At 38.0% G+C, this 18390-nt stretch overlaps 1 protein-coding gene across 11 annotated transcripts in view; it reads left to right on the top strand.

Annotated features, from left to right (window-relative positions):
* The window catches only part of AGAP1 (ArfGAP with GTPase domain, ankyrin repeat and PH domain 1), a 694641-nt gene that overhangs the window by 595556 nt on the left and 80695 nt on the right, over positions 1 to 18390 (top strand). For 6 of the 11 annotated variants that reach the window (XM_043505743.1, XM_043505746.1, XM_043505747.1 and 3 more), the window contains one exon: positions 9140 to 9217. The exons of the other annotated variants lie outside the window; for them this stretch is intronic. In XM_043505743.1, coding sequence (XP_043361678.1) covers positions 9140 to 9217 — 78 coding nt within the window. The remainder of the gene's footprint in view (positions 1 to 9139; positions 9218 to 18390) is intronic. 11 annotated transcript variants of the gene reach the window in all.

Here is an 18390-nt window from a genome sequence, read left to right as displayed (position 1 = left end):
AATCCACATTAACCCACTAAATGGAAATCTTCTGAAGCTTTCAAATCTCTTTTGAGCGTTTAAAGCAATTTTACTGTGGAAATCTAGTTTAGTATGAACTGCAATATGACCTACTCTGACAATTTGCTGGGAAATGCAGAAAAGTGACAATAATTCTTCATCTCTGTTGTCAGATATTTGCGCTGTTTTGAATTTTTTTTAATTAAGTTTAATTTTTTAATTAATTTTGAGTAGAATTTACAGGCATAATGTTACTCAGAGTCAGAAACTCAGTTCAGCCAGGTTATTTCTGAATTTGTCCTGTGTTGAATTTGCTTGGTCTTAGTTTTTTAATCCTTTCAAAGACCTTTGAATGGATGTTTCAACTTTACTACTTCCCTGTATGGCATCCTCTAGGAAAAGACCATTGTGTCAAGCCCCTTTGCAGTTGAAGTAGGGAGTTCACATAGTGTAAGAATCTTCTGGGTTGCATCTTATGAAATAATTCTACTCCTATTATGAAAGAACAGAACATTTACACAGTCTTGTTGAGCAAATGAACATTCAGATGGCCAACATAAAAGAGATCCCCAATCTGCAGCTTCTCAATGAAATGACAACTGATAAAAGATTATGGGATGCAGAGCACTAAAACGTGTAAGAGGAGAACAAAACAGCAGAATCCTATCTCCACTGTGGTGTGTTAGCTTTATGCAGATTGTCCTGGAGCATGGGTCACCCTAAAATACCCTTCTGTCATGCAGGCATGCCTTTCTGCAAATATGGTATTTATACAAGTCTAGCATAGATATTTAAAAGATACAAGTTAGGCTGGTATGTGTTATCTGGAAGGGTTATCTTACATTTTCTCTTGCTTTACCTTGTGTTTCATAAAAAAATAAAACTTCTTTATATGAATGGACAGGGTTATTTATTTTGTGCTGGTGATAATGAGATATTCTCAGATATGAGTGGCACACCAACTACATCCCCATCCCCCTTCCTCCGGTGTAGGTGAAAAGATCCTATTATTTCTGATAATTGATGCTGAGGGCTGTGGCGTGCCTCATTTAATCAGAACTGTTCAGCACACTCCAGGGATGTAATTCATGCACACTTTAACATCCAACATGGCTGACAAGGCTTGGGCACACAACCTAACGGCTACATCATTTTGTAATCAGCTATCTGAGGACTATTTATGTAATCAACAAATAGCTCTGTCAGATGGAGACCAGAGGTGACATTAACAAGTCTGTTGTTTCTTGGTACAATGATGGAAGAAGATTTTAGAATCAAACTGTAGACATTAGAACACTCCTAAGAATGGAAGTGTATTTTTATTTCACTTACCAAAAAAAAAGCAATGAGTTGTAATGAGGTTTTTTTTAATAAGATTTGCAGGAGATTATATTCTTAGGTTCCATTAGGGGGTGTTCCAGGTACTAAATGAATTTATATACAAGCACCCAGTGGTACCGTGGTTTTGGAAATCACATAGTGGTAGTAATGATGGTAAACATATTTGCTATAATATCTAGATAATAAAAAAACAAGGGAAAAATAGATTCATAAAAGTGAAATACCTGGGATCCCTATTAAAGAATACAAACGCACACAAAAATCCTGTCTGCCATGGGATAGTCACAGATGTAAAGCTGTTGACTGAACAAATACAAAGATGTGCAGTAATTGGGAGTCATTAAGTTTAAATAATTCCCAGTTACTCCATATCCTAGCAAAAGCAGCATTACTCTCTTAGACACACTGTCCCTCTCTTTCTTTAATATGTAAGGGGTATGCATATATATTTTAAAATATAGAAATGCATGCTAGATACAAAATACACCTGTGTTCAGTTTGCAAAACCGAGCACTTGAAAGTTAGTGAATTGCAGACTTAAGGTTGCCTTTGCCTCACAAATACTTATGAATTTATCTTTGTAACACTCCTGTGAAATAGCAGAGAATTATTATCCACATTTTGCAGAGAGACCCCTTATGCAGAAGGAGACAGGCCAAAGCTTTATAGTCTTCACTAATTTTGGGGGGGCCCAATGATTACAACCAAACTTGAGAAACCCCAGTACTCAGTATTTGTATAGCATTTCATGTTCAAAGTTCAACTAATTATTGCTTACAAGTCTCCAGTGTGAGAGTTATCCCCATTTTACAGATGGGAAAACTGAGACAAAGACAAACGTGATTTGCCTGAGGCCACACAGTGAATCAGTTGCAGAGTTAGGATTAGAACTCTGGCCTTCCTGATTCCCCACTCCTGTGCTCATTCTTCAGACTACACTGCCACACTGGTCGAAAGGCTGAGCATCCACAGGTACCATTCACTCTGGTTGCAGGTGAGTGCTCAGCACTTGTGTATGTCAGGCCCACCTGCCTCAAGTTAGGTACTCAGAAAATGAGGAGCACACGATAAGTGGAATACCTGAAATTTTGATTTAAGTGATTTGGCCAGAATTACATTAGAAATCTCTGACAGAGGTGGGACTGGGCTTTCCTGACATTCGCCTGCCTCAGTAGCGGTAGTGGTCTCTGCTGTGTATCTGAAGGTTATAGGTTCAAAGACAGCCGATGATCCATCAGAGAGATGGGTATATGTAGGTTAGTGTGAAAACACTGGAATAATTGTTGAAATTATTTTATATTGCAAAACAGTATGATTAGAGGTGAATTTGGATGTTTTGTTAATATTTGTTTTATTGTATTATATGTATTTTGGTTAATGGGTCCAATCCATTTAAGAAAGAGTGGGACACATTTTTTTGTTTGAAGAAGATTGAGAGCGGGATGCGGGAGATGTTGCTTCTGACTGCAGACTGTATAAGATCCTGCCTGTTTAAACTCCAGAAGAGGTCAGAACTTGGTTTAATAAATTTATCTTCCAGAAAACAGGCTTCACACTTGAAGGTGTAACATTAGTACGGATTAGGGGACTTGGATGCCTGAGGACATTTGCTAATGATGAGCATCAAAGCTTTTTGCCTGTTTGGTTGCTAGTACGAATCCAACCCCACTCAGTAAGGATTAAAAGTGATTTCTGTCTAATGGATGTTTGGCAGCCCCTATATGAGAGGAGTTTGGGGGAATCTCAGCTCCATCTCCCTAAGCACACATTCACCACCTTGCTTTGCACTAATTGGCAGACTCAGCAGAGAAGCTAGGAACTTCCTGGGGCCTGGAACCTGAACTTATCCCAGTTACCCCTTAAGGAAGGTCCCCCACCCCACCAACCGATCAAATTCAAGACACACTTGCAGGGCAGTGTGTGTGGAAAGCTTACCCAGCTGCTGTCCTGTAGATAAATAGAGGGCTCCTTTCTCCAAAGTTTCATGAGCACTAAATCTACACAACATTTCTAAAACCAGAGTTTATGGTTACATACAAACTAGTTCAAATAATTTACATTTCCATAAAATGTTACCCATGAAATGAACAAAACTTGGCAGGTATGTAGAGGACATCACATACCACATTGAAACAGTGGATTATATATGCAAGAATAGCCCTGTTCTTACAGACAACAAATCCAGAGCACCTCACATGTGGTATGGCTGAGATTTGGGTCTGCCACACTGGAGTTCTGGGTTCTGTTTCCAGCTTGCATGACTTATGAGGCATTGCTTACTAATAAAAGCAGCGAAAAAGATAGAATTATTAACACCAGCTGGTAAAAGTGGTGGGTCTAGAGAATGTATGATCTCCTGGGTTCCAGTCCAGTGTCCTCTCCCCCTAGGCCACATTTTGATTAGACAGAAGATGAGGAGGAGGATCCATTTCATAGAATCAGAGAATATCAGGATTGGAAGGGACCTCAGGAGGTCATCTAGTCCAACCCCCTGCTCAAAGCAGGACCAATCCCCAATTTTTGCCCTAGATCCCTAAATGGCCCCCTCAAGGATTGAGCTGACAACCCTGGGTTTAGCAGGCCAATGCTCAAACCACTGAACTATCCCTCCCCCACCCAGAGATTCCACCCAGTGTGGACTGCTGAAGTGAGATGCTGGGGCAATGCTAAGAAAATCATGAGGGTTTCTGGCAGCAAGTCAATTTAAATGGAAACACCAAAAGAAAGGTGCCTCCCTGATGCCAAATTTCAAAATCCTCCTACAAGCCAGACAGAGAGTTTTTAAAGCACTTAAAATACTTTTGCAAATTCTTTTAATAGGAAAAGTAACAAGCAGGGGTTGCTGCCACTCCCTCTATAATAACCACATCTTATTTATGAGGAAAGAGAATCATATGGTCCTGTCATTTGGGTACACAATTCCCTATCAGGAAATATAAAAGAAATTGGGGCACTTCAGCCACAATGAAAAATACTGCATATAAGAACCCGTTATAATTAATGTCTTACATTGATCCTCCTTGGAGATTGGGAGGAACCAGAGAAGTTCGTAGTTTCACCTCTGATAAATGGTGTATACTATTGCATAACTGTGCAGCCAGGAGTGTGTGATTTCCAACTTGGGTAGATATAGCTGCATTCTTTCATCAAGCTTGCACACTAAAAATATGTGTAGCCACAGTGGCTTGGGCTACCTATCCCATGTTCAATCTCGCCCAACCCCCAACCCCAGTATGTATTCAAGCATCTAGTCCCTGCTGCTGCCCATGCAGGCACACTTACGCTGCTGTTTTGGCACACTAGCTCAGTCAAAGCTAGCTGGCTGCAATGTGGGCATAGCCACAGTGTGCTGAGGCACTCCTAAGCCTTTAATGTTGCAACAGACATTTTGGGGAAAGAGGGGAACAGGTTCTTCACTTGAGCATTAGACAAAACATAGAATATTACGCAATCCATAAAGGGGGAAGACCGATGAATTTTCACGAAGTATATGGCTGTATCGCATGCTACAACATGGCATATTAATGGTCATTATCTTTTTTCCTCACAAACTTTGTTCACACAGGACATAGGTCACAGCAGTTGCTGAATTTAACTAGGTAAATATTTAACAGTTTTTAAAATGCTTGAACCACAATAAAGGAACCACTCTTTACCTCTTTTTGACATGAAAACATCTATATACAAGCTACACTTTATGAAAACTCATCAGTCTTCCTTCCTTATGGATCAGTCATTCTGCTGGATTCGATGGTCTTAAACAGTATATTTGACCTACATAGTCAAGGAAGTTTGTGCCATGCAGAAGCAATAAATCAAATCACAGAATGAAATGATTTAATCAAAAGTGGCTGGCTTGAAAGATTTCAAGAAGTCTTTTTGACCCTTTCATCTTAGAAAACATGCTTCAAAGCCATGGAGTCAAAGTCTTTATGGCTTATCATTATATAATCTCTTGCTATGATAATTATAACAGGAATTGCTGGGCTATATTTTGTGCTGAAGTAAAATATTATAACAATTTATGCTATTGTTTCACAGTGTAGCACCATAATGCAACTCTGTAGTTAATAACATAGCTCTGTATTGCCAGGCTATATATAATGACTTATTGTACCAGTCTGGATTGGGAGTCAGAAAGCACAAATTAATTTTCCTGACTGACGGGATAGAAATTTAATCTCAGCAGTCTAAATTCTAGATGTTAATTCGTTCAGATGAGGTCAAAATTATACTTGTAATCTAGCTGCGCTCTCAGGTTGGATTTTTTTAGTTTGTTTTTGATAGACAATGAAGCCAAAATCAACGCAAGTTCAAAGACGATAAAAGGGTTTGTTGAAACCATTTAAAATAATACATTAATAATGCAGGTTATGGTATTTCAACATTGTAGATGGAAAGCTAGATATGTCAGGGCAAACTAAAGAGCTAAAACTTGCATTTCCTTCAAAATCAGCAGGCTGAAAAAGAAACTAGTATTTTTTTAACGGAGGAGAGGCCTAGGGAAAAAGACTTTAGCAAATCCAATTATTTGAAGATTCTTTCGAAATAGGAAGCTGAGTTACCATTAAAAACAAAAGAAAATAAATATTTATTTTAGATTCTTTATATAGAAAACTTATGAGATTTAATAAGCAGTGCACATCAGAGGTTGGAGATATAATCATCTTCTGTTGAACTGGCTTATGAATTAGAAAGAGAGTCCAGCCTAGATAGACAGAATGTCCTGGGATATGAGTCAGTGACATATAAGGCACATAACTACCTGCAGTGCTTTTTAAGGCCTTGTTTGTAAGTTACAAACATTTGTAGTCCGTGCGTAATCGTGAAGGCAGTCAGGGTAGGCTGTCTAAGATGGGCCTTGGTGTTCTCACATACATCAGTCAGAATCCTGGAAGCTGCATTTGGCATTGTCCAAAGCCTGCTAATGGTAACAGTATTGTATTATCTGAGGCAGTGAAGCACCACAGAAAGTAGACTGAAGTCCAATCAATGCTGCAAGACACACAAGGATGTATCAGGACCTCAGCTTCAGCCAGAAAATGTCCATTTGTTTAAAGGAAGAAAAAGGCATGACATTTAACACATTTAAAATTGATTATTTCATCAATAGGTTAATAGAAAACCAGGCTGCAAGTTCACTCCTGCTTATACATCCATTCTCTAATGTGCGATTAGCGTATGAAAAATGAAAAACATAAAGCAGACTGGGAAAGGGGCTTTATGTACTGGAGACAGCCTCCCTTTGCAAAGGGGTGCTAAGTCTAGACTTTGCTATTTATATGCACGTTTTTTTCAGAAAAAGTAAGTTTTCAGCAGGGAGATTGAGCCTCTTTAGTTGTTACTTCCTGCTCTGACTTGCTAAATGTCTCTTAAAACTAAAGGTTCATAATATTAAAGGGCACAGTAGACAGACACTTTTAGACTTGACCAACTTAAATGTATAGATAAATCTGACTGAATCAGTTGGTCTCCTGGATAATATTGTAGATTTTCATTTCAGTAATATATATTTTTAAAGTTAAGGGGATCGGTAACAGCAGTCAGGTGTCCAGGTTTCCATTTTTTCCCTTATCAGTGCATAGTATTAAACACTGAATGCCACTGCATTAAAAGAATGTATAGGTTGTTAACATTCTAGGGTGTTTGGGTACTGCTTTTCGATTACAGCTGAATTACCATTTTATAATAGTGTTACTGGTTGCATGCAGATGGTAGTTATCATTCTCAATGCTGTACATGAGGAATTGCTCTCCAAATAGGCAACTTTCTAATACAGGTAGTAGGACAGGGTTTCTCCTTACAGCACTAAACTGAATTCAGCATAAGATCACGTCACCTACTGTATGAATCAGGTTATGTGCTCAATCTTTTGATTGAGCTACTTGTCCATTACGGGAAAACAAGTATTTTTCCATTCTTAGCCATTCAACTGAAGATGCAGCTTTTTGTTAAACATTTGAATGAGTTAACTGTAATGTTACTTTTCCATATAAACAATCTTTTGGTTGAAGCGCTTCTTGGCATTCTAAAATACACATCTAGAAAAATAAACAAGAAAAAGACTTTTTCAGAGTTTGCATATATTATTTGTTGTGTGCATATCATCTCAAAGGTTGAAGGGCCATACTGGGCAGGAGTGGGAGAAACAATATATACACCTAATTATGACAGATTTGTTACCAACAGATCCCCTGTTGACTGAGATGGTAGACTAACCAGTTCACTGCAATGCACCATCACAATTAAATTTGCAGTATTTGACAGCCGTAGACCAAGATTTGAATGAGGGAAGAGACTAGGTGGAAGATAAGGCCTGCTGAAGTGTCTGTCTGTTGGCACTTTTCTCATTCGCTCTTCTGTCTAGCTTGAAGATAGGTATGAGCTCTAATACTGCTGACAGCTGATGGAGGTTTGCCTTTATCACTGTTGTTAGTATTGTGAAGTCTGTTCTCCATGCTGCATGTATACAGTTACTTGGCAATCACAATGCCTGCTAAGTGGTGCAGCCATGAATCACTGCTTTACCACCTCATCCTGAAAAGTGGCCCCAGTAGGTTACATTTGAGACCTATTTTGGGATAGCAATGGGGAAGCTTGCTCTTCTACTGTCCATACATACAGGTTTGGTGGATAAATAACAGGTCGATTTTCCAGTGTGTTAATGTTGGTTGTTGTTAAATGCCAACAGTGTGTGTCTGTGCCTGGTGGTGTTTTGAAAAGAAAGATACAGGCCCTGACCCATGAAATTGACTCTAAAAATATTGTTAGTCTAGTTTCAGAGTAGCAGCCGTGTTACTCTGTATCTGCAAAAAGAAAAGGAGGACTTGTGGCACCTTAGAGACTAACAAATTTATTTGAGCATAAGTTTTCATGAGTCCTCCTTTTCTTTTTGTTAGTCTAGTGTATTTCTCATGCTTTGAATTAGCTTTTGGGGAGAAATATATAGATTCTGCTAAAAGACAGTGAGAGAATTAATTTCCCATAATGAGCAGAGGATTTAAGTGCTTTTTGTACAGTTCTGTCTATTAATGTCAAAAATGGGAGCTTGAAACAGAGAGATTTAAAAGTTTGATGTGATTCTAATACAGCAATGATGGCATTACAGTTTACCGTCCAAACAAGAATTTATACTTTGCCAGTAACCTGCCTCTGAAAAAACAAGATGTGCATAGTAACAGTTTCTACTTGATATTTATAATAATAATAATTAATAATAATGAAGTAGAACAGCTAATCATTACACTAGAAATAATGCTTATGATGGTTTAGATTATTTGAACTTATTGCCTATTACATCATCACCTGGAATTAAAGGTTTTACGGTTATAGGCATCTAGTGATTAGTGTACCCTCTTAGCAAAAGGGGAAATCCTTTGGTTGGCAATTTTTGCTATAAATTAAACAGCATTATATCTCAGTAGTTGTCTTGTCTCTAATAGTGCATCATTTATACAAGAAGCACTGAGTGCGTTTTCTATTCCATTGTTCATTGCTATTTTAGATCCCAATACTACTGACAAGTCTTGTCATGTTGTAAAGTCTTGAAAGTATCTTTTTCAGCGGAAAAAAAAGGAGCAAGGCCTTCCATGTTGATGGGGGTTCTGAGAAGCTGTGTTGTTCTGTATGTGTTTGTCTGTGTTGCTGCTTCACATATAACAGGCTTGTGCTGGTATTTTACTTCACGTGCTACTTTGACATTTCTTTTCTCCCCTTTTTCATGTTTTTCTTTTCTTTATATTTTATTATTTTCTCTCTTTTTTTTTCTTTCTCTTCCCCTTCTGCTCTCTGGATGCAGCCAAACGCAAAGCATGGAAACTAAACCGTGTTGGTAGCCTGCGAAATATATACAGCAGCAGCAGCACCAACACTGAAGGTAACAAATTAAAACAACACGTTTTAGATGAACATCTTACCCTCTCTCCCCTTTATACCTGCCTCTCCAGACTTGCTCCCCTTTCCTCTCACTTTCCAAATGCAGGAATGGAAATCAAATTTGCCCAAAGCATGCGTGCTTTCATCTTTTGTTTGCAGAGTCATTCCCATGGTCTTTTCATCTTTTTGTTTGTGCGTTTTATTTTGCCATTCATGTTCCTTTCAGCTTACTTAAATTCTGACCTTTCCCTCTAGTCGTGGAGTGGTGATGTTTAAATTACTTCGGGAACCCATTTTCTTTTATTTATTTATTTTTTCCCTTTATACATGTGGGTACTCAATGTAATATTTCCCAAGTTATTACAGTTTTTAAAAGTGTTAGTATCAGGTGTAATGATCTGTAGCCAAATACAATAGTGTGCCGTGACATTTAAGTAACAGTCTTAATTTGTTTTGTGAAAGCGCTCTCCATAATGCTCTTTGCAGCTGTAATCCAAAGGCGAGACAGAGCCAGGTCATTTGCATGTGCTGCTCTTGCTTGTAAATTCTGTATATTGTATTTCTAAAGGTCGCCTGGTGCCAAAGTTCACAAATTGACTTGCATTGCTTTTTTCACTGAAGACAGCCGTCATGCCTTTTGTATAATAGCAGATTGAATTTTTCCCCACCTTCATTTGAACAACACAATTATAAACTGTCTTCTTTTTTTATTATTATTACAAATGTCAGAGGTCAGAATTACTTGGAAGCCAGGCAAGGAGAAAAACCCTCGGCCACCATCTCAGACAGCGAGTAAGAGGGGATGGTATATGAAATATGGAATGCAAAATAGGTCACATCTCGGTAATCTTGATATTATAGGGGGGAAATCTTTTTTTCACTTAAGTGCAAACCAAATGGGTCAAGTAATCACAAGCGCATGCCCTAACACTAATTGACTTATTTTGGAATGATTATAACTGTAATATTTTTCTTAATGTCACTGTTTTCTGGGCTGTTGATTTTAGCGATTGCCAAGTAGTGGCATTAAATCTCTTGTAAATTTTAAATTGCATGCTATTTCTGTAAACAAGTCCCTCTGTTCACATCCTGATCATTAACCTTTGGTGATTTATATCACCATCCTTTTTTTTGCACAATTACTACCGTATTCCTGTCTGATGCTTTGCTCTCACCGACAGATAAAATGTGTCTGGGAAACAAAAGTGTGTTTTTTACTGCAGCTTGTTAAGAAAACACATTATATTATAATCTTGTTTTATTTCTCATTGGAAACTTAAAATTCTCACCTTTTAAGTAACAACAACAAAGCTATATTCATTGTGATACTTTTGTGTTACCTTTTAAAGCATTTAAGCACAGAATGTGAAATGAATTGGAGAGAAATAAATACTAGTTGGTGAACATGAATAAATAAGCTTTTTGCTATTTAAAAGGAAACTTCCGAGATACTTTTTTGTAATTTGCAAAATGTTTTTTTCCCCCCACTGGTAATCTCTTTTAAACTAGTTATTTTCCCAGATCAGACATGCAGGCATGTTTGCGATTGTAGGGTGACTGTTGACAAGCATGGGATTTACTGTTCTCTTTTTGCTAAACTTTTAACAATAAAATAAATAGAAATAATTGCATATATTTTACAGAAAGGGAGTTCATATTTGGGGGCCTGTTCAATCTTAGGTACCATTTAACATACTGATACGCATATATATGAAAGGTATGCTAGGGGTGTGTTCATCTGTGAGGGAACATAACTTTAAAAGTTGAACTCCTAAGACTTGCGACTAGCAGCACCAATGAGATTTTCTCTATCTTAACTAATTAGGCAAGGGACGGGGGGTCGTCTTTCTTGGAAGTACTCACCACATGGGAAAGAGAGAGTCTAGGAAAATTGTGAGCAATAACCTTGCATCTTTGAGCTACTAAACAAAGTCTGTGGATAATGGCTAGCATTGTAAAACTGGGGAATGCTCAGTAAATCAGGAGTCAGAGCAGCAGTCGTGTTAGTCTGTATTTGCAAAAAGAAAAGGAGGACTTGTGACACCTTAAAGACTAACAAATGTATTTGAGCATAAGCTTTCGTGAGCTACAGCTCACTTCATCGGATGCATCAAGTACTCCTTTTCTTTTTGAAATCAGGAGTGTACATAGTAGGAGTCTGTCATCTTGCCTAAGTGGGCCACAGCTGAAAATATCAGATTCAGGACAAACTGCTGAGAAATGGGGCAGACCTCCCTCTCCCCAACTGGTGATTATTCCTTCATAAGATATACTAAGCCAATAACAAAAGTAAACTTCTGTCCCACCACACTGGTTAACATGAAGTCAGAAATGCAGCCTCCTTGGGTATCTCAGCCCTTGTTTCACCATCCAGACTCTATACTGAATGATGAGTGATTATTTAAAACCAATTTCATCAAACAAAGGGTTCTTCTAATCCCAAGAGATCAGCCACATAGCCAGGTAAATATATAACTCAGATTTTACCCAATAATCATGGCTGTTACCAATCCTTTAGTATCTAATATCTAAAGGTTATTTATAAGAGGAAAGAAAGAGAAGAGAGTTATAATGGTCAAGAAAAACAAATACATACACTCATTGCAAAGTTCTTGTATCAGGGTTGAAGCAGTGCTGTTATAAACTGCTGACTTGTTAAGTCTCTGGTAATTTCCAGAAGATTGAAAGGTCATCTTTGTCACTTTTGTCCGGCTTGTCCTTATCCGTCCCACCGCGAATGTAAGTCGACACCACACCCTTCTATTTTGTTGCGAGCATGTTCCTTCCATTTCTGGCCAAAGAGTTTAGTCATGGGATCGGCCCTGTGTGTTTTTGGTCTGCCCAGCAGTCACTTGTGGTCTCTGGGGATCCAGTCACTGATGATTGATAGGTACTCAGTCCTTTAGTAGAATGCTCCTGTTAGTGTAATTCCATAGTCCAGAGATGAGAGCAGGAAAGAGGCAAAATGCAGATGCTTACAGGGTTTGTTATACCTTCTCCCATGTGGAGGGACTGCTCTCAGTCTTAGTTTGTGAAAAATAACAGGCACAAGAAGGAGTCCACGGTCACATGAGCTAGTCACATACCCTTGCATGCTTCAGTGAGTCATGGAAACGGTCATTACTAGTATTCTGGCTAAAACATCCCCAGGAAGGCCCATCAGGTGGGGACAGGCTTCTTCCATCGTCTATTGCGCGAGCTAAGTGTCCTTTAATGGGCCATCAATTTGAGTAGTCCATTCACAATGTGCTGGCCAAACTGGATGTAAATTACCTTGTGGGTGTTATCCCAGGAGCAACATACTTGAAATACTAATACAAAGTCAATATTCATAACTTTAGATACAAAGATGATACAGACATACAAATAGATAATCATATTTGATAGATTATAACTTTTCCATTGATACCTTACATGACATATTTCATATAAATTTGTTGTAATTACATAACATTGGTAGCAACAGTGATAGACATCATCATATTTTAATTGTACAACATCACAGAGCTCCGTATTAACATAACTGTGCTTTCAAAAAGGGAAATGGTAATAGGAAATGTCAAATATCCAAAATAGCAGATATGCTTTAGAATATGCCTGTTCAGTGCATTTAAACCTTTTTCATCTGGACACCCAAACCTTGGTTGCTACAACTTCCATAACCAATGGATCTCTCTGTGTTCTCCGCACTACGGATCCCATCACATTCCCAGCTTGCCCCAGGCTCATTCAAATGGTATGTATGTCTACACTGCAATCAGAGATTTGACTGCAGCACATGTAGACAAACTTGAGCTAGCTTTGATCTAGCTAACTCAAATAACAATAGCAGTGAAGTCACAGCAACATGGGCAGTATAAGCCTTCCCAGATCCTTAAGTATGTAGTGAAGCGGCTAGTCCATTTTGCTGTGCATGCCACTGTGCACAAAAATTACAAGTATTCTGTTGGAACTCTTGCATCCACAAACTGACTAGTCTCATCATTTCTTAACTGTGATCTTGTCAATATCCTAGCCCATGACAGCATGGCTTTAGACCGGTGGTTTTCAACTTTTTTTTCATTTGCAAACCCCTAAAAAATTTCAAGTGGAGATGTGGATCCCTTTGGAAATTTTAGACGTAGTCTACGACCCCCCAGCATCTGCGGACCACAATTGAAAACTATTAGACTATTGATTTTTTGACACGCAGAGAAGTCCCATAAAGAAAGAGAGCTAGCAGGAGCTGGAGCGAAACCAGGTCTCACTCCCTAGGGTGTTACCATTAGGTCATTACCTATCAATGTACCTATCATTACATAATAGGTAATATATGCTAAAAGTGACCAGTGGAATCCCAGCGATTCAACATCCTTACACCCCAGGGCCCAAATTCCATCCTCATTTAGACTTGATCAACTATGCTGATTTCACTGGGAGTTCTGTGTATGTAATTGAGAACAAAATTTGGGCAATGGTACCTGTCCAAGTAATAAAAGGGACTACATTTGTTTAACTTCTACAATCAGAAAAGAACAAAGCTGTTTAGACCAATAAGGGTTGTCTGTGTTCAAGGAATTGCCCCCTTGCTCTTACCTGCAATTTAGTGAGACTCCCATTATATATTCATTCACTGATTTAGTTCTACGTTTGCAAGGCCATTATTAGGGTTTGCTGCAAACATTAGGTTTCAGATTTTATTCTACTGTAGAGAAGTGACAAGTTGAATTCTTATTGAATATTTAGAGGGAAAGGTATATAATATAAACTTGTCAGGTTTATAAAAGACACCTGACCCCTCTCACCTTTGTAATTTCAATTATCGTAGTTATGCTGTTTAAATACAAATGTGATTTTTCAGAGATCAGCACATTTGGAGCATTGTACACTGGTGTAACTTTCTAAAATTAAAGAAACTGATGCTGTGTTTGCTCAGTATGCTATATTTAAAATCTGTAATTATATCAAAATCACATTTCTTCTAGTCTTCATTCAGGACGGCATGCATGACAAGTTTCGAGTGTTAAACCCAAGTTGTATTTGAGTTACCAAGTATAAAAAAATTCTGAAAACATCTAATCATATGAAAAAATGTGTCCATTAACTCCAAAATGCCTGAACAGATTTTTATGAAACAGTCCCTTTAAAAAAGTAATACAGAAGTGACATTTAAGCTGTAACAATGGCTTTGCTGCCTTGACACTATCGTTGTCACATTTAAATGTACTTAAACTCTTAACATTTGAATTATATGTCCACTTTGAAATGTAAACTATAGAACTGCAAACTGAAATGTGACATTGTTTTTAAAAATATTAGAAAAATTATCCATCTAACATTGACATATATCATGCATAAACTGACTGAAAATGATTTCATGGATTTCCTCAAACCCAAGTGTCCTACAAAAACAACGAATGCCTACAATAAAATAATCCACTCCCCTGAGCTAATAACAAGCTTTTTGTCTCCAGTTTGTCATGTAAGGGTGGGGATATAATTCATCCAGTAGATCACAATCTTTTTTCAAGAGCTATGGGCCAGAATACCTGTGGGTGACTAATGGCAGAGTCACATTGACCTGATAAGGTTGAATTTCAAAACTAATTAGATTTAGACCACTGGATTTGGAGAGGGGAGAGAAGTATTAGCATAGTCATGCCCAGTGGGACATGGCACAAATTTATTTCCTTAATTGGGGCTGCTAATAAACATACTTATAATCTTCCAAGATATGAAGATAAATTACACTGAGTGACAAATGGTAATGATAGCAAAAATTATCAAGTACCTAAATAAATTAAAACAAATACCTTTGGTTTTGTACTTCTTTCACAACTACATGGGTAGGGTGTAAATATCTATTGCCTATTTTAGGTCATGAATATAGTTTTTTGGTGCAACCCTAAGTCTTTTCAAATGACTGATTCAAAAGAGTGGTTGGATTGGAATTTTATGTGGGGGAGGGCTTGGCCGGGGGAGTTTAAATCAGTCTTTGATACCACATTGTTATGAAAACTAAGCTTGCAATATGTCATTTCAGGCACGTGTAATAGAATTGGTTTTAAGATTCAGTCCCAACTGTTGAAGATGTTTTTGGATCATTAAAAATATACCAATATCTTTAGTCCGACCCATCACTTGTGACTATATTTAAAGGAAAAGTACATGGTCCCTGTTGCAAAGTTAGTTGACTCATCCAATCTAAATGTTCAGTGTATTTATTAAAAAGTAAGCAGCTAGCCTGATGTACCTGTGATAATGGCTACATTATAGTAAGATCAGCATCCCAAAAATATGAAACCTGGTACCATGAAAAGAAGAATAATCTTATGATTAAGTCACTGGACTGGGACTTCAGAAGTCTGGTTTCACTTCCTGCCTCTTCCAGACCTTACTCCCTCTGTGCCTTAGTTATGAATCTGCAAAATCTTCCTTTCTTTCTCTCTCACTCTCTCTTTCCCTCTGTTGTCTCTTTAAATTTTAAGTATTTCAGGGCAGGCACTGTTTCTATGTCTTTGCATAATGCCTAATTCAATGGAACCCTGATCTGTGGTGAGGCCTCTAGGAGCTACCATGATACAAACCACCACCACCAGTGGATGCATAGCTCAGTATATGTTTGAGGTAACTCGGGTCATTTAGATTAGACAATGCTGGATGTGGCACCTACGATCACAAATTGATCTACACATGATTTTAGAATTACTCTTTCAGATAAAAAGCCAACTGGCATTTGAAAAGTTTTCTGGGAAGAGGTATAGCCTTTATGAAAAGAAAGTGATTTGACTGAATCTTATTCCTTGGCCATGTCCAATATAATTCATCAAATTAGGCCTCTCCACTTGCTATCTGAATGTTAGAACAGGAAGACACTTAATGACATTCACTGTGGCCCACTGTCTTTGTCTGTTTTCCATTGGGATGCTTCCTCACTTAGCATTTATGGGCTTACACAGAAGGGATACCAGAGATATCTCTCGAAAGAGAATAAAGTTAATCCAAAAAGGAAAGCGTTGAGGGATCCATCCACTGAGGTAGCCTGAAATAATTATTTGTAAGTGTTATTTCATTGAATCCATAAGAAGTATTATCCATTTATATATGGTGTATCAATGTTTGTTTTCACTTGTATTGTACTTGATATATAAGGAATATTTCTTTCTTTCCTAGGGTGGGTGGGTTGTTGATGCAATAACTTTCCTGTTATTGCCCCAACGAAAGTAACTAATAACCACATATAACTAAAGATGTTAGGCAAAATTAAAAACCAAAGGTGGTGGTGTAGGAAAATAGTAAAAGCCAGATCTGGAATATAAGAAGTGATATTCTAACATGAAAGAGGCAGCTGTTAAACTGAATCTTAAGAGAACTCTACAGCTTTTCTAATATGCATTGTCTTGGATTTCCAGTTCTCATTGGTTCTTTGAAAAAGCATCACAGTGATGTATTACTCTTTAATTATAATGCAGTGGAATCCATACATATGTGTCTCCCTCCAGCTCTTTCCAACTCCTGTTTTCCCATCCAAAAAGATATTCCCGTCAGACATCTCCTGTTGATAAAAACTTCCAAATGTAAAACAATTGCAGCTGTTTTTTAGCACTTTAACCCTTTGTCTGCTAGGCTTCCAGGAAATAATTGATGACTGATTGGCCCATTAACCTTTTAAAAAAAAATGTTTGACAGCCTGGACTTGTGTAATGAGGAGGGATTCCTTGTGAAATCAGTTTGATGGCTGAGTTGCTTGCCCCTGAGGATGCAAAATTAGCCCCATGGGACCTCGTCTGCATAGAAACTGGACACAATTAGTGTAATATCCGGTGTTATTAATGTAGTTTGGAATAATTGGGCAGGTTGATTTCGACAGGTTGATGGTGCTAAAATACTATTATAGTGGACCTTTCTATGAATAACTGTTACACACGGAAACCTGTTTGATAAAGTGTTGTGATTAGGCTCGGAGGGGTTTAAACAGCTCAGCGTATAACACTGCTGGGTAAAACCCAACAATTTCATCTTATTTTGTTACATGGATTTTTCTCTCTGTGTATGTAGTATTTAAAAATTCTAAACATACACGACCTAGCAGTGCGTGCATTTGTGTAATCACAGTAACATATAATATGCAGTATTATTTGTTATTATAAGATCACAGGTTTGAAACAGTAGTCTACCATATTTAGAATACTTTAGACAGAAAAACTTACAAGAAGACAGATCTTCAGCTCGTACCGTTACTTCTGATCTCCTGTTTTTAGCCTCCTCCCCCCTTTTCTGGGGTGGGGAACAAATTCAAAAGTGGAGGGCATGGGAAAAACAATAATGACTTCCATTTCCTTCATGGGCTGCCTCTCTCAGCCAGTTGTGGTGAACATTTTGGCAAGTTTTCAGACCAAAATAGCATTGTAGCCCAATCCAAAAAATTACATAGCCCCTTTTACCAAGATGGGAGTACATGTAATAACCCTTTGGTTGTGTGTGTTATCTGTGCCCTCTGTGCCTGAGCCACAAAGGGTGTGAGTCTGTTACAGCCCATAGTATGGAGCTTAGCTGGAGACTTCTGGGTTTAGCTTTGGAGGTTCCCAGCTCATACCCCAGTGTGTCAGCCAAGATGGCAGCTGTCACAATGTCATCTGGTCACAGCAAAGAGGGTCAGGAGATGAAACAAGAAATTTGTGTGTCAAAAACTATTCTTTGGGAAAAGATAGTTTGTATGTAAAAATGGAACGTTCCAAAAGGTGCTTCTGTATGACACCATTTAATATTCTTACTAGACTGTTTTGTACATAATGTATTTGGTACACATTTCTATAAACAAGGAAAAATGTATAATTTGACTGAAATATTCCTGAAAAGCAAAACTGGCAGTTGAGACGCATGTTGATGGAAAATCACATTGGCCAAATGAGATTCTAACTTCTGGTTGTCTAGAAAGGGATACTGTGTGTTCAACACCAAAGTCAGTTCTGCCTGCAATACCATGGCTGCCAAGAATGCCTGCCTAGAATATAACAGGAATTCTTGTAAAGTCTTTAATGCAAAGCCAACATGATGGTTGAATACTGATGTGTGAGGACTACATTCTGCCTGTAATCTATTCCCATTTTAAATTCCTTGCCATTGACTATGGATGTTCAGAGCAGACTATGATACTTTGACTGGGGAAGGAGGAGAATAATTAGTAAGGAAGAG

This window comes from Dermochelys coriacea, chromosome 11, assembly GCF_009764565.3.
Source record: "Dermochelys coriacea isolate rDerCor1 chromosome 11, rDerCor1.pri.v4, whole genome shotgun sequence".
Taxonomy (NCBI): domain Eukaryota; kingdom Metazoa; phylum Chordata; order Testudines; family Dermochelyidae; genus Dermochelys; species Dermochelys coriacea.
The sequence above is the reverse complement of the archived record's forward strand: the minus strand, read 5'-3'. Positions and strand labels throughout refer to the sequence as shown.